General features: G+C 43.7%; 1 protein-coding gene across 1 annotated transcript; it reads right to left on the reverse strand.

The window, feature by feature from the left end:
- Window positions 1–276: 276 nt before the first annotated feature.
- On the reverse strand, window positions 277–21,334 carry ARF1 (ARF GTPase 1). Its single transcript, XM_087712402.1, has 5 exons — window positions 21,179–21,334; window positions 8,790–8,973; window positions 6,642–6,752; window positions 3,513–3,637; window positions 277–1,930 (listed from the first exon to the last, which is right to left on the reverse strand). Exons 2-5 carry the CDS (start codon window positions 8,935–8,937, stop codon window positions 1,769–1,771), a joined length of 546 nt encoding a protein of 181 aa, XP_087568528.1. The 5' UTR covers window positions 8,938–8,973; window positions 21,179–21,334; the 3' UTR covers window positions 277–1,768.
- Window positions 21,335–21,957: the final 623 nt, after the last annotated feature.

A 21,957-nucleotide genomic window follows, 5' to 3' on the forward strand; every position in this document is an offset into this window, starting at 1 on the left:
CACATCCATCCACCGGGGAGGGGGTCACAAGCACATGTGCAGGTGGGTGGGGAGAATTGAGTGGCCATGTGCACGCGATAGCACCCAATTTTGGCACCCTAAGAAAAAGGGTGCCCTATACCATGCTTGCCCAATCTTTTCTTAAAAACCTCCTAGAATAATCTACCACCCGTGGGGCGAATCAGCCGACGAGAGTGCCGTTACTCGGTATTACATCCCTGCGGGACAGATCGGAGCCCGGCCGAACAAGTCAAACCACCAAACACACCTCAGAGGAATAGTTAAGAGATTTTTATTCTAATAGCTTTAATTACAGTGCTCGTTTGTTGAAATGATAACTGAAAACAAGTATACAAAACAGTCGATTACTGAATTGAAAGAAAACAGATTTCTTTTTCTTGTCCACAACACTAAACAAACCAGTTCTGATCGTGTGTTTCTTGAGTCGCAACAGCTCCAGGTTCTTCAGTGTTTTGTTTTTTTAATATCAAAATACAAAAGAAAAAAAAGAAATTTAAAAAAAAAATAGAAGTTAAAATCTGGGATGGCAAATCTCAAACCTTGCAGTAGGAGATTTTTAAAAAAGGGGAGTTTCTTTCTCGTGTTCCGAAAATGGAATCTAGACACGTCTCTTAAGAATGGAAGGCGTCCGATTACCAAACTCCCGCGTTTTCTATTTTCCCACCCCCACCCCCTCCCTTTCCCGGATGAAGCAACGGAAAGCCTGTGTGACATTTCTTTTTTATTTAAGTACAGTACTTGTGGCTGCTGTTGTGACGTCCGTGCAAGAGGACCGTCTTTGGAAATCATTCTAGGCTGCAGAAATTCAAGGATTTATTATTATTTTTTTCTTTTTGAAGGAGCTAGGCTCCCCAGCGACAGAGAGGAAGAGGAAGATGGCACTCGTAGGTTGGAGGGTGAAAAATATTCGTTTTAAAAACTCCAAATCTAAGGGGCAGTTAAAAGCGTACAGGGGCATGGGAGGGAAGGGGGGGGGGGTTGTCCCAATTTCTCGTCAAATCTGCAATCTCCAATGACTTCGCTCTCCCATCCGCCTCCCATCACAAAAAATACCAAGCGCGGCTAATTTTATGACCGGCAACATGCGAAACTCGCGGGGTGTTCTCTTCACGTCGCTGCAGAAATCGCAAAGGGTCCCAGGTTCAAGACTTCCCGCCCTCCTTCCCCACCAGCCCCGTCTTCTTGAAAAGAACACTCCGTCCCCAGGCTTTAAAACAGGGCTGCGGAAACCAGGCCTCAAGCCCAGATCTGCCAGCCGAGAGGGATCTCGTTTGGATCTAGCCCACACACGCACACACGGCACAAACAAAACCAGATTCCTGGGCAACCATTTTTTTTCCCCCCTTCCCGAATCCACTCAAAAAGTTTTTGGGTGGGCCGTGTGTTTGTTTTTTTTAAAACCTTTTTATCATTTTAAAAAGAGCCGAATAATATTGCATAGGAATACCAGAAACCGCCACGTGGGGAAAAACAAGAACTATTTACATTAAATAAGAAAATAAAAAGCTAAAACTGTTATTTTCTTTTTCTTTCCGGGCATGGTTTTTGCCACATGTAAAGCGTGGTGGTGGTGGTGGTGGTGAAGGACAATCCTGTGGACGAGAAGAGATGATGAAAACAGTTTCTGGCACTCGGTACTACAGAGTAGCACGGTTTGCCACATTAGAGTAAAGCGAGGAGGAGGAGGAGGAGGAGGGGGAGAGGGGGAAGGGGGAGGGGACGGAGAAAAGAGGAGTAACTCAGGGCTTCATTTCTGGTTTCGGAGCTGATTGGACAGCCAGTCCAGTCCTTCATAGAGGCCGTCCCCACTCGTGGCGCAGGTGGCCTGGATGTACCAGTTTCTGTGGCGGAGAGAATGGAGTCCTAGCTTGTCCGTGATTTCCGCAGCATTCATGGCATTCGGCAGGTCCTGGAAAGGGAAGCAACCGGCTTTAGAAAAGGCGTCCCCCCCTCCCCCCCGTCTCCCATCACAGCCACAGAGGGGGGAAAGGCCTATTTTACACACTTGCTAAAAAAAAGGCCCCCCGCCAAAAGCAGTCCTCGACTTATGACTACAATTGATCCCAAAATTGATGTTGCTGAGTGAGACATTTGTTAGGCATCAGAAGATCACAAAAAGGGCTCCCAGGACTCTGCAACTGTCGTAAATGTGAGTCAGTTGCCAAGCGCCCAAATTTCAATCACGTGACTAAATGGGAATGCCGCAACGGTCGCAAGTGTGAAAAACAGGCTGTCACTTTTTTCAGTGCCGTTGTAATTTAGAACGGCCACTAAATGAATGGTTGTAAGGGGAGGACTACCTATATTCTATAATCAAGAGTTTAGGCGTTACATCCATCACTTTTCTGGTGTTTAATGCCGGGAGGGTCCTCGACTTAAAACCCTTTGTTTAGTGGCTGCTAGAAACTACAATGGCAATGGGATTGGTTTTTCCCCACACTTATAGTGGATGCAGAGCTCTAAGGTCAAGCGATCAAACACCGGACCCTTAGCAACTGACTCGTATTTATGACGGTTGCAGGTAACGCCATGGAGGAAAAAACACAGTTCTCCCTTAGAAAGCAGGTAGAAATCCCTTGTGACCCGACAAAAGCGTGCCAACAAAACCGTGGCACTAAAACCGCGCCGACAACAGCGCGCCGACAGAAGCGCAATTTAAGTTAAGGTAAGGGTTAGCGTTAGTTTAGGGTTAGGTTTACAGCGCACTTCTGTCGCCGCGCTTCAGCGCTCATTCGTCAGTGCGCTTTAGAACTCGTGGTTTTGTCATTGCGGTTTAGTTGGGTGCGCTTCTGTCATTCGCCCTTTTGTCGGTGAACCAAAATCCCTTTGCGGTTATTTCCCCTTATTGCTGAAGCTTTGAATGGTTTTTTTTTCATCATCACAAAACAAGGAGCTTTCTAAAACAAGACTGGGCAACCAGCAAGAGGGCTCCTAGCAGCAGAATATCAGAACTGGAAGAGACCTTGGAGGTCTTCTAGTCCAACCCCTTGCTCAGACTTCCTATCGTTTCAGACAAATGTCCGGTCTCGTCTTAAAGGCCTCCCAGAGATGGGGCACCCAGAACCTCTGGAGGCAAACCCTTCCACTGGTTAATTGTCCTTGAAGACGCTCTTGGATGAGAAGCGAAACGTCTTCAAAGGAAAACCAGAGAGTCCAGTTGCCTTTTGAAACGGAACCTTTGGGGCATCCGTGACCTGGATGGCTGAGAAGCTCCATGGACATTTAGCTGTAACCGTCAGGAAATTCCAGGTTGCTTCCCTCCTTGATTAGTTTTCACCTATTGCTTCTTCTGCTGCCTCCGGGTGCTTCAAAGGATAGGGGGACCCCTTTCCTCTTCTCTGTGGGAGCTCCTCAAACACTGGGAGGCTGCTGTCATGTCCCCCCCTAGTCCTTCTTTTCTCTGGCCATTCCCCAGTTCCTGCAAGCGATTGTCGCATTCAAATACGAAGAACGGTCCCCCCGGGGGGGGGGGGGGATCTCTTCCCACCTACCTGTTTGTTAGCGAAGACTAAAAGGACAGCATCTCTGAGCTCGTCTTCTGCCAACATCCTCATCAGCTCTTCTCTGGCTTCGTTGACTCGCTCTCTGTCGTTGCTATCAACCACAAAGATCAAGCCTGAGAGGGAGACAGGAATGGTTAAGTAAGAACGTGCCAGGGGTTCTAGCAAACAGCCATCTAGAAGTAGGCTTCTCAACCCTGGCCGCTCAACCCAGATTTCCCCGGAGGAGGAGGAAAAACATGCACTGCTTTCTCAGGGAACTCCAGGAGCTGAAGCCCATTCACCTTCAAGTTGCAGGAGGTCCTGACTCAACGCCACCATTTCCATTGCCCCATTTTATGACTTCTCTTGCCATAGTTGTAAAACGAATGAAAGCAGTTGGCAGGTTAGTTGTTAAGTGAATCTGGCTTCCCCCTTGACTGATCACATAACCTTGGGACACCCCAACTGTCACAAGGTAGGCCTGGACTTCAATTCCCAGAATTCCTCAGCCCAGAGTCCACACACCTTACAATAACCAAGGTTGATAAAACAATAATTTAGGGCGTTTGTTCAAAACCAAATAATGCGGAAAGGGGGGGGATTTGTCTTCATTCAGAGGGAAAAAAACATTATTTTTATCGTTTAAGTCTTAGTAGATACACACACACAGGAAGAGAAACATCCTGCCACATGAGGCTTCAAGCAATAGAAAATTGACTTCTGGGTGTTTGTAAACAGCGTCCACAATCACATGTACCTTAATCCAATCCAATTTTCTTTGATTACTGGATTTCAAAACTAGTCACAGGAGAGAGTAAAGGGAGTAAACTTTGCAAAGGTGTAATTTACTGTTTCAAGTGAAGCACACACCGCAGAGACTGATCTTCTCAGCTGGCTTCAAAAATCTAACATGCTGCAAAGTCCGTCTCACTCAAGAGAATTACAGACTTCGGGAAACCGATACTCAGAAAGAGAAGCAGGGTATTTTTTTAGACAAACTGGAAACCGGACGAAGGGGAAGAGACAAAATGTTGTCAATCAACTCAAGGCATGGATGGTACCCAAATTGGACAAACAAATCAATAAAAAAAGATCCTGCGTTAAGTGGATTGTACACAAGGCAATTAAGATCAATTGTTTGTGTATAAACAGTTTCACAATGGAGGGGAAAACACCCCACCGTTCTTTGCATTTATCCCATATTACCACTCAATTTTCTACCAGCAACATGCTGATGTGGCTAGCCTGATGGTAGAGTGATTAAAAGGTCACCCTGAAATGGGTTGTGAGTGACCACTGGAATGAGAGAGGGGGAGGGGGAGATAGATAGAGAGAGAGAGAGAGAGAAGGAATGAAGGAAAGGAGGGAGGCAGAGAGAAAGAGACGAAGAGGGACAGAAGGTAGGAGGAAGAAGGGAATGAAGGAAGGAGACAGAAAGAAAAAGAGGAAGGAAGAAAGGGAAGAGGGAGGGAGGAAGAGAAAGAAAAAGGAAAGGAGGAACAAAGGAGAGAGAAAGGAGGGACAGAGAAAGAGAAGAGGGAAGGAAGAAAGGATGTAAGAAAACTACAAACTGATTTTTTTTGTATAAACTACCAATTACACCCAGAGAAGAAGCTCACAAGAGCTCACAAACACTCCTATGTAACAGTAATGCTGCATTTAATCCTCCATTCTTAACACCAAACAAACTATTCTCTATTTTTTTTCTCTTTTGATTTAGCAAAAGATCAGTGTTTCAGTGTGTTTGGAAGAGGCAAACCAGATTAAGCAAAGGCTGCTAGTGTGCCAGGCACAAAGGGTTGCCTAAAATCAGGGCAAAGGCAGAATTGTGGATTAGTCTTTCCCCTCAGGTTTCCTGGATAATATGCTAAATCATGTATTTTCTTAATCCACATTTATATTTTAACAGGCTATGTGACTCCAGCAGTCAACAACCTATTTAATTTGGCAAATTTGGGGATGGAATACCTGGCTCCTAACAGCAAAGCAGGACTGCACTGTTCCTCAACCGTGTCGAGATGATTAGAATTACCGCCCAGAACTCCCCAGACAATTTAACTGGCTGGGGGATTCTGGGAATTGAAGTCCATCATTTTTAAAATTGGCAAATTGAATAACAGAATAATGAAGTTGGAAGGGACCTTGGAGGTCTTATAATCCAACCCCCTGCCTAGGCAGGGAACCCTGCACCACTTCAGACAAATGTAGATTTTTTGGTAGATTTTATTAATATTTGTAGGCCGCCCTTTTCCCTGAGGGGACTCAGGGCGGCTCACATAAAATCCGGGAGAGGGAATACAGACATTGACATAGAACATATAATAAAATAGTAAAGCAACATACATTCATCATTCGGGAGGGGCGGCTATCCTTGTCCCCAGGCCTGACGGGCTAGCCAGTTCTTAAGGGCTGTGCGGAAGGCCTGGACGGTGGAGAGGGTACGAATCTCCACGGGGAGCTCGTTCCAAAGGGTCGGGGCTACTACTGAGAAGGCCCTCCTCCTTGTAGTTGCCAGCCGGCATTGGCTGGCCGATGGAATACGGAGGAGGCCTAATCTATGTGATCTTATTGGTCGCAGGGAGGTAATTGGCAGAAGGCGGTCTCTCAAGTAAATGTCTATCCAACATCTCCTTAAAGACTTCCAGTGTTGGGGCATTCAGAACTTCTGGAGGCAAATTCTGTTCCACTGATTAATTGTTCTAACTGTCAGGAAATTCCACCTCAGTTCTAGGTTGCTTCTCCCCTTGATTAGTTTCCACCCATTGCTTCTTGTTCTGCCCTCGGGTGCCTTGGAGAATAGTTTGACTCCCTCTTCTTTGTGGCAACCCCTGAGATATTGGAAGACTGCTATCATGTCTCCCCTAGTCCTTCTTTTCATTAAACTAGACATACCCAGTTCCTGCAACTGTTCTTCATATGTTTCAGCCTCCAGTCCCCTAATCATCTTTGTTGCTCTTCTCTGCACTCTTTCTAGAGTCTCAAAATCTTTTCTACATCAGCATATCTCCATCCATTCCAGCTACTTTAGCAAAAATAATGGGATTTCCTGCTACTGTCGATGCAACTTTGGAGCAATCTAATGCTGATGCAGATCAGAGAGAGACAGTGTGTGGGTCTTGTAGAACGCAAACAACTCACCTTGTGTGTTTTGGAAATAATGGCGCCAGAGCGGTCTGATCTTATCCTGTCCGCCGACATCCCACACCGTGAAGCTAATATTCTTGTATTCTACTGTTTCTACATTAAAACCTAAACAGGAATAAGTGAGAGAAAATGTGCTTAGTTAATAGGCGAAAGATGCATTTATTGATTTAAGGTGATGCCAATCGCATGTTGTCTTCAACAACCCTTCCTCCTCATCAGCAAGTATTGCATAAATAAAGTGATTTTAAAAAAAGCTGAGGCACAATTTGGTGTAATGTTTGAGGCTCCAGAGTAGAAACCAAGTGACTGTGAGTTCTAGTCCTGCCAGAGCAAAAAGCCGGTGGTGTGACTTTGGGCCAATCACCAGGGGACTGGGAGTTCTAATCCCGCCTGAGATATTGAACTTGGTCCAGCCACTCTCTCAGCTCTATAAAGGACACGATGGCAAATCACTTCTGGAAAAAACTTGCCAAGAAAACAGCAGGGATTCATCAAGGCAGTCAGTTTCTGAGAATTGGACACAAAACTGAACAGAAGAATATAAACATATTTAAAAATTACACATATACTGTGAAATATTAGCGAACTCCAGGAGCGGAGGGTACTTTGGAGATCCTCATTTTAGTGACCTTGGAAAGATGGAAGGTTGAGTCAACCTTGAGCTGGTCAAGATCAAACTGCCGAATTCTGGCAGCCAGCAGTAATAGCCTGCAGTACGGCATTCTAACCACTGTACCACCACTGGCCTAGGTGCACGGAGGGTGACATCTATGCTTGCAGGAGGTTAAGTAGTGTGCCACTGATGGTTGATTCTACTTCTAATTACTTCGTTTACAGATATATGCAAGGAAAACTCAACACTATAACGCTGTGTAAAAACGCTGCAGAAAGGGGCCGGTCTAAAGCAGGACTAGAATTCCCAGTCTCTTGGTGATTGGCAAAACCCACCCAGCCTGCATGCCAGATGCGTCATGAGCTGCCCACGCTCGGTTTAGCAAAGGGGGGGGGGGAAGCCCCAATATGTCACTTCATGACGCCGTGATGATGTGAGTTGGACACCCTTGCTACAGGACGACTAAAATTCCTTGTCTCCTGGTAATTGGCCGAGTGTCACCCAGATGGCTTTTATGACTAATGTGGCACTAGAACTCGTCATCTCCTGGTTTCTAAGCCAGCACCTTTGACTACTCTAGGAAACCAGCTTTCTGGAAATAGGGAAGGCTTGATAGCCTTTATGGTTGAAGAAGTGGGCTCCTAGGTTTTAATTTACCGTGTATAAAATATGCCACACAGAAAGCCAATTACCAACATAATATTCATAGTTTTTTAGTTAGATCAGCGTTTCCCAACCTCGGCAACGTGATGCCTCACGTCCTCAGATAACCCGAGACTTGCCTTTCAAAACAAAAGAATAGATTTTATCCAAACTAGAACAAATGAATGAAGGTGTACCTACAAAGTTACTTTTTTTAAAGAAACAGCTCTAAACTTCAACAGGTGATACTGTGAAGACTAAACAGAAGGAAAGGTTTTAAGATCATGCCCTTTTATCTTACACATTTGGAAATACAGGTAGTCCTCTACTTGCAACACTTCATTTAGTGACCGTTTTCAGTTACAACGGCACTGAAGAAACTAACCTATGACACTTACGACCATTGCAGCATCCCCATGGTCACAAGATCAATTCGGATGCTTGGCAACTGACTCATATTGTATGGCGGGTCACAGCCTCTTGGGGGCTATGCGACCAGCGATGTCAATGGGAAACACGATTCACTTAACAATCGCGTGACAAACACACTTAAGCGATTCACTTGACAACTGTGGAAAGGCAGTAAAATGGGGCAAAACACACTTAACAAATGTCTCACTTAGAAACAGAAATTTTGGGCTATAAGGTGAGGACTACCTGCACACAGTATGTCCATAATGCAATGTCCTTTAATTCAAGCAATTCCAAAAATGCAGCAAAGTAAGATCTTGAATGAAGTGAAGGACCAAGATACTGGTTACTGCTCATCACCAAGGGACAAGCTAATCTTACATTTTTACCCAAGGTTCTGCAAAATGTACCCATATACAGTGATTTTATTTTAAAACCCAGATGTAACTGCGATCAAGAGAAGCTTAAATTCTTACCTATGGTAGGGATGGTAGTTACTATTTCCCCGAGTTTAAGCTTGTATAATATGGTAGTTTTTCCTGCGGCATCCAGTCCGACCATAAGTATACGCATTTCTTTTTTGCCGAAGAGGCCTTTGAAAAGGTTGGCAAAAATATTTCCCATGTTTGAGGATGTCCTTCACCCACTGGCCAAGAAAATCTGGAAGGCAAAGGAAGGGATTCATTAGCTCAGTAAAAGGTGGTGATTAATCAAAGCTAGCCCCAAAAGATACAGTAGTGGCCCCCGTGAACCAATTTATGCCTCATGTAAACACCTGCACAGGTAATTCTCCATTTACAACCATTTTAGCGATTGTTCGTAGTTAATACAACAACATTGCAGAAAGCAATTTATGACCATATTTCACACAGCTGTTGCAGCATCTCTCTGGTCATGTGAACAAAAAAAATTGGATGCTCGGCAACTGACGTATTTATGACTGTGGCAGTGTCCCAAGGTCAAACGATCCCCTTTTGCAACCGCCTGACAAGTGAAGTCCATAGGGAAGCCAGATTCACTTAACAACCGTGTGACTAACTTAACAACTGCAGTGATTCTGTTAACAATTGTTGCAAGAAAGGTTGTAAAATGGGTAAAAATCACTTAAGAACAGCTTTGCTTAACAACAGAAACGTTGGGGGGGCAATTGTGGTCGTAAGTCGAGCACTAGCTGTAGTCAGTTTGTGGCAACAGAGGTTCAAAACAGAAGCTGAGCATGTAAACAGCAGCTTAGAAGACAGCGTTTAGGCAGATTAAATTGGCATGTATACACAAAGAGAGCAACCGGTATTTACATCACAGGGTAAAAAAAACTTTTAACAGGAGACAGGCCATTTGGTCCATGTTCTATAAAACTACAGTAAAATGGTGAAAATATATATGGTCATTGAAAGGAGGGAGGGAGGGAAAAAAGGGAGGCCTTCAACACAGAAACAGGAGAATAAAATGTCAAGATTAAATGCATTTTTCCTCTTCCCTAAATGAGAAAACCATTAGCAAGGACAAACCACCGATTGTGGCATAATGCTATTCAACATTAATCATACTCAATTGGAACAAACTATGCTAGGACTATTGTTAGCAGTCGAATGAATCAAGATATTATATGAACTTTTTCTTAATGAAAATAATCTCTATCGTACCATGCATGCATTTTCCCCTCTCTGAGGGAATGGAGTCCAATTCTAAGATGGCAGAATCCAGCTTGACCAGTATGATTCCTTCAGAGAAGGCTGTTCATAGTTCTAGAGCCTAAGCATCATCAGATGCCTACCTAACAATGCTCCTGGGATTCTCCTGACATCATAATAAGTGATCTGTAGTTAGCCAGTTTCTACTCTTGGCAGAAAGAAAGGCAGACAATTATTCAAAGAAGCACATGACCGTATAGTTTTAATACAGGCGGTTTTCAACTTACGATCACAAGAAGCCCAAAATTTCTGTTGCTGAGAGAGACGATTTTTAAATGAGTTTTGCCTAATTTTACAATCTTTCTTGGCCCAGTTGTTAAGTGAATCCACTGTAGCTAAGTGAGTAACACAGTTAAGTGAATCTGGCTTCCCTGTTGACTTTGCTTGTCAGAAGGTCGCAAAAGGGAATTGCATAACTCTGGGACACTGCAGCCGTCATAAATATGAGTGAGTTGCCGAGCATCTGAATTTTGATCACGTGACCGTGGGGACACTGCAATGGTGGGAAGTGTAAAAAAATGGTCATAATTCATTTTTCTCAGTCACAAAAAATGGGCCGTTTTTTGCTCATTTTTGGGTGCCCCTGCCCCCCTAAAGGCTATTCATGCACTCTTTCTGGGGGGGGGGAACAAGTCTGTTTTTTGGGGGGAAATGGCTGTTTTGGGGAGGTCTGCAGAGTGCAAAAACTTTGTTTTTTTTTTAATTTGCCTCTTCAAAATCTTGGTGCGTCTTATACTCTGATTCGAGAATACAAATTATGACTACCTGGAAACAGGTGTCACAGAATAATAAATCAGTATTCTATTCATGGGAAAAAGATTGCCAACTATCAAGAACGTTTTCACCTGCGCTGTGAATAGCTATTCCCCATTGTTTACAACTGGGCAGCCTGAAAAATCTTTCCGAGCACCGTATTTATGCTATTATAAATTAATTAGGTCTACAGAAGTATATTTAGCTCAGTACTTAGCGTGCCCTGTCATTACGGCCTTAATTTCCAAGGGAGTCATTTGAGGAACTACTTCTCAAAAGACATCAGTGCTTCCCTGCTATATAACCCAGCCTGTGATTTCCTTCCCGTTCCTTCCTGCTACATCACCCGAAGCTGGGGCGGTGTAAGTGGGGGAAGGGGATACATTTTCCTGCTTCCCTTTTGGCTGGAGCTCCCTTCAGCCTCTATTTCCAGAATCTGTCTCCACATCCAGTGAGAGGCACTCCAGGCCTTTCCCCTCAATATTATTTCAAAACCCAGCAGGGACCACGTCCACCGCACCCATCCTCCAGGACTAAGCCAGATGCCTCAAAGTCTCTCGTCTCTTGTCAACCATTCCATGGCCTTTTGAAGGACACAAGAGCCATGGATTGGAAGCAAATCTTTGCAGCTCAGGATTGAACTGGGTGGGTGGGGGTGTTCATGACCCAGATAGGTATAGGTAATATCATCAATACTAGAAGGGAGTGTGGTTTGCAGAGCGAAGGAAGAGGGCGACTGTGGGGTCCATGGGGCTGAGCCCCTTTCCTGCAGACCGTTAAAGACCCAACTAGACAACATCATCATCAGTGCTAGAAACTAGAACACCACTCCCTTATGGCACAGATAATATTACCTAGTGTGGTCATGAAATGTCTGCAAGAAAGCAACCAATCTCAAGAGAGCACCCAAGGATCACATTATTCTATTATTATTTTTCTCTTCTGCAGGTCTGGCTCCTAAGCTCCATGCTGTTACAAATCCTCACGCAGCCCAGATGGGATAAACAATGTTTTCAGGAGATAAAACCAAGTTATTGAATTTAGCTCACCAATCAGAAACACTCAAAAATTTGATCCACCAGTTTAGTGGGCAGCCAATGCAGTGGCTTATTTCTTGGAATTAATACACAGTCAGGTGCTCAACCCAGAAAGCGGCTGCCACATTCTGGACTAACCTTGACTTCGGGGTCCATATCCCAAGCTGTGCTCTGGGGATTTCCCTCAGCCTTCACACAGGGAGTTGCATTTTCGGAGATTGCTCTGTGCTAATTGAGCTACTGAGGCAAAATCACCGCAGCCTACCCAATTCCCAAGATGTCAGAAAACAAGCATTTATCCTATTTACGAATGGCCACAGAGCATCGTATTCACCACTGCAATTAATATAATGCAGATACTAGGCCTGGGTGTTTTCTTGCCAGTCCTTCACTGCATGTGTTTTGCAAACACAGCCAGTCCTCAATTTACAACAGTTCCATTTAGTGACCATTCAAAATTACAATGGTGGGGGGGGGGCAAAGTGAGAGGCTGTTTTTCTTACAACTGTTGCGTCCCCATGGTCACGTGATTAAAATTCAGCTGTTTGGCAACTGACTTGTATTTATGATGGTTGCAATGTCCCATGGTCATGTGACACACACCCCCTTTGCGACGTTCTGACAAGCAAAATCAATGGGGAAGCCAGATTCACTTAACAACTGTGTGACTAACTTCACAACTGCAACGATTCACGTAGCTCTGGCAAGGTCATAACATAGGGAAATCCCCACTTAATGATGTTTTGCTTAGCAACATAAATTTTGGGCTGAATTGTGGTCTTAAGGAGAGGAATACTTGTATTCCATTTGTGGAACACAACATTAAAAAAACCTTGAAAGCTGAGTGGTTTTGAGCTTCCGGTTTGAAAATTGCCCCACCTAGGTATTCCTGACTGGATAATATAGGAAGAGGATCACAACATTGTGTGGAATTGCTTGTATCATGGAATTGTGGATGCTTGATTTCAAGAAAAGATCAGGCAACCATTTACCTGAGATGGCATGAGAACACCTGCCTTGGGAGTGGGTTGGACTAGATGGCCTCTAAGGTCCCTTCTCATCCTGTCATTCTTAAGACTACTGCATCTGGCATTGTCTTCTTGACTTAGTATCTAATTCTAAGTGTGATGCAATTCTTTGATCGCTAGCCCTTTAACACTGCATTTATATTCAGCATACAGGTAAGCCTTGACTTACAACAGTTCATTTAATGACCACTCAGTTACAAGAGAACTGAAAAAAGTGACATGACCATTTTTCACTTACGATGGTTGCAGCATCTCCATGGCAACAATCAAAATTCAGATGCCTGGCAACTGGTTTGTATTTATGACGACAAAGTGAATGGAGAAGCCAAATTTACTTAACAACCGTGGTTACTAACTTAACTGCAATGATTCACTCAACAAATGTGGCAAGAAAGGTCATAAAATGGTGCAAAACCTACTTAACAAATGTCTTACTTAGCAACATAAATATTGGGCTCAATTGTGGTTGTAAGTTGAGAACTACCTGTATTGGAATACATTACAGATTGCTAGATTTAGCCAAAAATAGTGAATTTTTTTTGTTTACTGTTTGTTTATTGTTTATTTTGTCACTCATGTACAAGATAACAGGAATAGGAACACAGGAAATGGGTACAAATAAATGGGGACAGTAAGACAGGGACGTTAGGCATGCTGGTGTGCTTTTGCACACCCCTTACAGACCTCTTAGGAATGGGGTGAGTCAAGAGTAGACAGTCTTAGGTTAAAATTACGGGGGTTTGAGGATGTAACAACAGAGTCAGGTAGAGCATTCCAGGCATTGACCACTCTGTTGCTGAAGTCGTATTTTCTGCAATAGAGTTTGGAGCGGTTAACCTTGAGTTTGTATCTGTTGTTTGTGTGTGTGTTGTTGTGGTTGAAGCTGAAGTAGTCATCGACAGGTAGGAACATTGTAGCAGACAATTTTGTGTACTACACTTAGGTCAGACCATGGGCTTCACAGTTGTAGGTGATACAATTGATACCATGGGGATTGAATATTCTGCCGTATTTGCAGAAAGCAAATTCCTTAGCTTTATTATATGTGTCTATAATAAAATCTAATGAGGGTCCCAGACAATACTGCTTTACATGAACATTTTTCTAGTTCTAAATTACTGTATTAAACTGCATTACTCATTAATTGGTCCAGCATATGCAGAAATAAGGTTTTTTTTAACCCAGTAGAATAATTAAAAATTAGAGGAAACAAAACAGTAGCATATTATTTATTTGATTTGTACAGCCATCCATCTCACAAAGTGACTATGGGAACTATACAAATAATATAAAAATGATAAAAATAAAAACAATAAAAACAATCATTAAAATTAAAATATTAAAAATTGAAACACAAAAACAAGTATCGATTGAGTGTATCAATCACAATATTTGATGAAGGCACCATGGATGGTAAAAGGCAAATAAAAATAGCAGTAAAGTGGCATTTCCAAGTTCTCCAAAGAACTAGTTAGAAATAAAAATTAAAACTAGGTTTTTAGCACTCAGCAAGAAAAGTGATGAATACTATAAAAAGTAACTGCTATAATCGGAAATGCGCTAGATTTCCCTGCCTACCAGCTATATATATATATATATATATATATATATATATATATATATATATATATATATATATATATATATATATATATATATATATATATATATATATATATATATATATATATATATATATATATATATATATATATATATATATATATATATATATATATATATATATATATATATATATATATATATATATATATATATATATATATATATATATATATATATAATCAGCTGAAATAAAAGTTGCGGTTACAGTTTCAATTTGTTCCAGGTGAGATTCATGGAAATTTAATTATACATTCATATTTTATCAGTAGCCTAAGACACTGAAGCTTCCCTGTAAGAATTAAGAGTAGGTGTTTCAAGATAAGTGAAAGGGTATTAATATAGTACTCATTTCTCTGCCCCACCCTGAGGAATCTAAGACTTTTTAAATATGATTTTTGCACTGATGCACTGAAGTTGCAATGTAACTCATACATCCGCATTCCTAATACATACTAGACAGTGCTTCAAATTTTAAGGTAAGACAATGATTTGCAAAAATTGTCATGTCATACCCATCTGCAACTGTGTTTTTCATAATCTCAACTGCCTGCCATATAACTTGAGAAAAGGGACACACTTGGCTTTAAAAATGGCAGAACATGTCCTGTGGACGCTTCCAGAGGCTCAGAAGTGCTTTTGAGCCTTTCAATCAGACCTGTTGGGAAGCCATAAAATATAGATCTGCAAAATTAACCAAGCAAAGGTTCCCATGTCATCAGGGAAAAAGACATAGCTGCTTTAACAAGTTATCAATGGATGCTGCATTGAAGTTGCGACTTCCAAGGATCTCTTCCAAACACGATTTGAAGCACTGTACAGCCCTCGTTAATAATCGAAAATGTTAAATGTTAAATATAGCTTTCAGTCTCTTTTATTTTTAAACTGAAAATGGAAATAAATTGCACAAATCTGAGGCTGCTCATCTCAATATGGAGCAGGAGAGATTTTTTTTTTAATACCCAGGCAGAATCATATGGAAAAATGGCTGCCCAACAGAGTGAAGTACAGATAGTCCTTAACTTACGAACACAATTGTTAAGTGAATCACTGCAGTTGTTAGCTTGTCACAGAGTTAAGTGCACCTGGATTCCCGTTAACTTTGCTTGTCAGGCCACAAAAGGGGATCACATGATTGCAACCATCCTAGATATGAGTCAGTTGCACAGCGGCTGAATTTTGATCACGTGACCACAGGGATGCTGCAACAGTTGTTAAGTGTGAAAAACGATAGCTCACTTTCTCCAGTGTAGTTGTAACTTTGAACAGTCACTAAAAGAACTGTTGTAGGTCGAGGACTATCTGTACTAAAGCAACACATTAAATCAATTTAGGCCAAAAGAAGAAGGCAGCCGATGTTATTGGTATAGAACTGGTATAACAGGTTCCACCTGCTTGGCTCCCTCCACCCCAGGAAACTCTGTTGCTATATCCAGTACTAAGGCCAAGGCTTCCATAGCACCTTTAAAGACAGCCCTATGCAGAGGGTGTTATGATGTCCTAACCTTGAAGTTTCCTTCCTTCAACTGTGATGCAGCTGCTGTTTGTTTGCCCTTGATTTACGGGGTAACAGGCACCAGATTTAATTCAATCTTAATCAACAAGAGAGCCACAGTTCCAGCTGGCGGAGTACAGAAGAGCTTTTTCTGATGTTGTTCCCCCACCCATCACAATATTGTGCCCCGTGAGGTGAGATGTTCACTCACCCGCCCTTTGGGTCTTCTGGAAAGGCCTTGAAACTTGGCTCTGCCAACTGGCCTGGGGTCCCGATGTGGGTGTTGCAAGTTGCAGTACAGGCAGTCCTTGACTTACGACCACAATCGAGCCCAAAATTTGCTAAGCGAGATGGTTACGTTAGTTTTGCCTGATTATATCATCTTTCTTGCCAGAGTTAAGTGGATCACTGCAGTTAAGTGAATTTTGCTTCTCTGTTGACTTTGCTTGTTGGAAGGTTGCAAAGGGGATCACATGACGCCCCCCCCCCCCCCCCGGATGCTGCAACCGTCATAAATATGAACCCAGTTGTCAAGAGTCTGAATTTTGACCATTGGAATGCTGCAACCATTGTGTGCAAAAGGCTCATAGGTCACTTTTTTCTGCACTGTTGTAACTTCAAACTGTTACTAAACGAACAATTGTAAATCGGGGATTACCTGTATTCCAGGAAGACATGACACCTTGTTCTGTCTCCCAAAAGCAGCAGAGAAGTCTTCTACGTTTGAAGCAGGAACAGGGATGGATGAAAACTAAACACTGCTCTCTAGCAGTTCAGAGTTGGAAGGGGTAGGTGTAGAAAACAGATCCAACTTAGATACAATAGGTTTTCCAGACTCAAAGCACCCAAAATCTTCCAACCTGTTTGAAGCTAGGAGCACGAAAAGGAGACAAGTAGTCCTTGACTTACAATTCATTCAGTGACCGTTCAAAGTTACAATGGCACTGAAAATAGTGACTTATGGCCATTTTTCATACTTACAGCACTGTAGCATTCCCATGGTCACATGTTTAAACTTTGGACACCTGGAAACTGACTCGTATTTGTGATGGTTGCAATATCCCTGGGTCATGTGATCCCCATTTGCTACTAACAACAATTTCAATGATTCACTTAACGATGGCAAGAAAGGTCATAATATGGGCTGAAACTCACTTAATAGTTGTCTCACTTAGCAATAGAAATTTTGGCATCAATTGTAGTTGAACAAGGGCTTGCTTTTATAACCTGGAGCCATCCTCCTGATTTAAGACAATAATGACTCCATTGTATCGCCGTGTTCAGGAACCTCCCAGATGAAGTTGCCCATTGCTGCTAATGCATTATGGCAACTGTGAAGTGATCCCAGTCAGGATAATAGGACAGTTTATGGTTTGCTAATTTAATTTCAAAGGAAGATATAAATGCCGTATGAATATGGAGATTGCAAAAAAACATGCCAGACATAGCTGAATTAACATAATTGTTTCCCAAGCCTGTTCCAGACAATTACACACTAAATCCCCAAACATATCAGACCAAGCAATTCAAGCCAGACTATGTGCTTATCTGTAATCATGGGCACATTTCACAAAGATGCTCCTAAGATGCATTTAAAGCAGCTGATTGGAAGCAAATAAGAAAAGGAAATGCAAGAAAAAGCTCCTCAAATATTTTGATTTTCATTGTAGCTGAAATTTGCAGGAGACGCAATTCAAATTACCTGCAAGAGGTACCAAATTGCACATCCTGAATTTATTACAGGTAAGTCATGACCACAATTGAGCCCAAAACCTATGTTGTTAAGTAAGATAGTTGTTAAGTGTGTTTTGGTGCATGTTCTTTCTTGCCATAGTTCTTAAGTGAATCATGCATCTGTTAAGCTATTAACACGGTTATTAAGTGAATCTGGTTTCCCCCCATTGGACTTTGTGTCAACCCTGAAGTTGGCTGAACTGTGGCTGTTTTTCTTTTTTGTAGTCTCTGGGGAGGTTTCTCTTCTCACTGCTTCAGGGCTGCCTGGAATGTAGGGGCGGGGGTGTTGTAGAGCAGTGTTTCTCAACCTTGGCAACTTGAAGATGTCTGGACTTCAACTCCCAGAATTCCCCAGCCAGCATTTGCTGGCTGGGGAATTCTGGGAGTTGAAGTCCAGACATCTTCAAGTTGCCAAGGTTGAGAAACACTGTTGTAGAGATCCCGTAGGAATCAAGGACATGTGTAGCATATCTAGCAACTGGGCTGTATGCTGACTGGACCATGTGACTGAGACTGGGGGAAGTGATAAAGTTTTATTTTTAATTGGGGGGGGGAGAGAAACAGGAGCCGGTTTTCCACCAGGAATGTGGCAATTTGATATGTCCTAATGAAATGTTGAGAAACTTGATTGCCTCTTGAACTGGGATGTATTACTTGGAACCTTGACCCTCTGCTTGTCAGAAAAATCGCAAAAAAGATCATGTGACCCCAGGACAATGTAACTGTCATAAAGGTCAGTTGCCAACTGTCCCAATTTTGATCATGTCACCATGGGGATGCTGCAAAGGTTGCAAGTGTTCTAAATGAACTATTGTTAAGTTGAGGATTATTGGCATGGTAGCAGTATAATAGAGATACTCAATGACTGATAACCATTTGTTTAGCTATCTTTCAAAGATTTGGGTGGTTGGCAACCAGATTTCCAACCGTTGCAGAATCCTACCATCATATGACCTTCGCAACTGGCTTCTGACAAGCAAAGTCAATGGGGAATCAGCAGATTTGCTTAACAACCGTGTGACTCACTTAACAACTGCAATGGTTCACTTAACAACTATGGCAAAAAAAGATCATAAAATCAGGAAGGATTGCCTTATTTAGGTATGGAAATCTTTGTTCCAATGGTGATCGAGAACTACCTGAACTATCTTTTATCTCTCATCTATGATGAAGAGTGCTCACCCTATGCACACTCTTTAAGGAGAGCTACATAAAAGAGATTGCCAGCCTTGTAAAATGTTATAAAAGAAATCTCCAAATGTTACAAAAGTGAAGATGATGACAAAGATCGTATAGAGTTGCAAGGAGGAGGACGGTAACTTTCAAAAAGTTCTGATGAATGAACAAAAAAGGAAAAGTACACACTGGAAAAAAGGGGGGTGGGGGAAAGTGAACCTGAATAACTGAGATGTTTGCTTCTGAATCTATATTAGTTTCTGCGTCTTGTTTATATTTCTCCATGTCACAAAGATAAAGATGAAAACCTTAAGCTAGGCTGATGAACTGTATCACAGAAAAACAAATAAATTAAAAACCAGAAAAAATACACGTTATAATTTATTAAGAAAAAAAAGGCATTTACCAACGGCATTCCCCTTGACATTGTCTTTATTGCAAAAGCTGGTTCTTAAACACAAAGATTAATGTTTAAAAAACAACTGCTCTCTCATAATCCCAAATATTTACAAGGGGGGGTGTCATTACCAGATATTGGCAACATGAAAAGCTATTTAATATATTTCCTTTAAAAGAAATTAATCAAAGAGGTCTTTCTCCACTGGAGTGCATCCGACTGATCAGCAGAAACTAGCAATATCAATCCAGGCTGGCATTTCCTGGTATTTTAGGAAAAAAAATACTTAGGCAACAAAGGTTGTCCTGAGATGGCTTTGATGCTCAGAATTATATTGTACTGTAGTTGCCTGCATGGCAAAGCTAGAGATCCAGTTCACAACCCTGGAAATGGGAACAGCTAGGAAAACAGCTTTGAGAAGCATAAGCCTGGAAGGGGTCTTTGAGAGGTCATCTAGTTCAACCCTCTGCTCAAGGCAGAAGAACTTATGCCATTGTGATCAAATGGTTGTCCAACACAGACAATTCGGGAAGAAAAGCTGTTCCACTACCCAGTAGTCCTGTCAGGGAATTCTTCCTTATTTCTAGCTTGCATCTCCCTCTGAGCAGCTTCCACTCCTTTTTTTCCTCCCTCCCTTCTTTCCCCTGCTCTTCTTTCTCGTTCCCTTCCTTCCATTCCCTTCCTCCTCCTCTCTTTCTCCTTCTCCCCCCCCCCACACCTTCCCTTCCCATTTTATGGCTCAGTTTGCCTAACAAGCTTAAGCAAGACATAAAAAGACGTAGCTAAGACCTTGTACCATAATCTAATGGTGATTCATATTTCTGACATAGTATCTGACCCTCCATCCCAAATCCTAGGGCTGGAAGGGACCTTGGAGATCATCCATCCCAACCCCGAGGTGCAGTGTCCTTCACACCACTCTAGCCGAATGGATTAAGGCACCTATCCAGCCCTCTCATCGCAGACCTTTTGAGTCGGATTTCCTCAACTAATTAAGAGGAAGAGCCCCACCACAATGTATGTACTTGAAACTCCCTGGCGTTGCGCAACTGTTTGTCCTGCCGATGAAGTCACCAGCAAGTGACTAAGGGATCCCAAATCCCCACCCACCTCTCGTCTTAGGGGCCAAATTCCAGCTGAGGGGAGAAAAAAGCCCCCCCATCTGATCATCCACCCAGACAACCACATTCTCCACCCCAAATCCTTTCATCCTCCACTCCCAAACACTTTCATTCTCCTCCCAACCCAACCATTCACCCAGACAATCTCATCACCCACCCCCAAACATCACCCACCCCAAATCCTTTCATCCTCCTCCCAACCTCCATCCTCCTTTCCCCCGAACCTCATCCAACACTCCCAAACCCCATCATCTACCCAGACAATTCCATCATCCACCCCCAAACCCCACCATCCACTCCAAATCATTTCCTCTTTCTCACAACCCTAACATCCTACCCCAAAACCCAGCATCCATCCCCCGCGGCCACCCTGCCTTCTACACCGTTTCGTGGACGCTACTCAAAGCCCCATGACCGGAGTGGTGGTGGCGGCGGTGGTGGACTGAATGACACCCCCCCCAACCCCAGAGCAGGGCAAACTGTCCGAGGTCTAACAAGGCGATGATCCCGCAAAAGGGCCGCTTTCTAGCCCTCTGACTTAGCCGTCCTTCTCGAGGGGAGTGAGGGGAATGGTGGTACCCCGCTGCTGCCCCCCTCCCGCCGCCTATGGTGGGGGTCAGGCGGGAAGGTCAAAGGAGTTAAAGAGCCTCCCAGCTCGGCCGGGATAAGAGCGAGCGTCCGGGGAACGCTGCCCCGCCAGGCCCCGACTTAGGCCCGGTCGCCTCATCGCGGACCGTTGGCGGAAAGGAGGATCGGTTCGGAGCGGGGCCGGAGCGGCCGCCATGACTTCGTGAGGGAACGGCTGCTTACCGGGCGACGTCTCGAGGTGCCTGGCTGCGGAGGTCTCCGTCGTCGTCCTCTCCGGTCCCGCCGGGTGCCTTACCTGCTTCTGGCCTTCCGCCTCCCTCACAGCCTCCCTCACTGCGCACAAGATGGCGGCTCCCGGCGGCCACGTCAGTGCCAAGGGCCCCGCAAAGCACGACGGGAAACGCGGGCGGGGCTGGGCGTATGCTCCTTCCCCCCACCTTCCTTTCCCCGCCCCTCCTGTTTTTCCCCCCCCTCCTCTCTCTCTTCCCGGAAAGGACCAGAGACAGGGGAGGCGTGGCCAAAGTCCTGCTGGTGCGGAGGAGGAGCAGAAAAAAAGAGAGGAGCATGCGCGCTCCCCTTCCTCGCCTCGCGCGCCCTGACGACCGTTATAAAGCGTTGAGGGAAAGTGGCGCGTGCCCTTTTTTTTCCCCAAAGGGGAGGGATAAAGGGGCGGAGCCTTGGAAATTGGAGGGGGGAGGGAGGTCGGGGAGCGTTGGCTGTTAGTCTCGCGCCTCGTTTTCGCTGAGGGAAAGAACCTAGGCGCCCTTTGGGGACGACAAAACCCATCGTCCCCCACACACACCCGGGTGGCCCTCTTACAGATAGTCCTTGGCTGACAGCAGTTTGTTTAGTGGCCGTTCAAACTTAACAAGGGCAGTGAAAAATGCGACTTATGACCGTTTTTCACGCTTAACGACCCTTTGCGTCATTCCCCACGACCATGTGGTCAAAATTCAGCAACTGACACATTTATGACTGGCGCGGTGTCCCGTGGTTGCCTG

The sequence above is a fragment of the Thamnophis sirtalis genome, unplaced genomic scaffold (assembly GCF_051295495.1).
Source record: "Thamnophis sirtalis isolate CommonGarterSnake01/CBP01778 unplaced genomic scaffold, rThaSir2_p1.2 scaffold_4, whole genome shotgun sequence".
Taxonomy (NCBI): Eukaryota; Metazoa; Chordata; class Lepidosauria; order Squamata; family Natricidae; genus Thamnophis; species Thamnophis sirtalis.

What these genes read in the sequence shown, in the direction of transcription:
- ARF1 (XM_087712402.1), bottom strand. Translation starts at nt 8,937, where the DNA reads ATGGGAAATATTTTTGCCAACCTTTTCAAAGGCCTCTTCGGCAAAAAA. An exon ending in AACTACCATCCCTACCATAG is followed by an intron (nt 6,753 to 8,789) that starts GTAAGAATTTAA and finishes ATTCCTGTTTAG; the next exon opens with GTTTTAATGTAGAAACAGTA. An exon ending in TAGTCTTCGCTAACAAACAG is followed by an intron (nt 1,931 to 3,512) that starts GTAGGTGGGAAG and finishes TTCCCTTTCCAG; the next exon opens with GACCTGCCGAATGCCATGAA.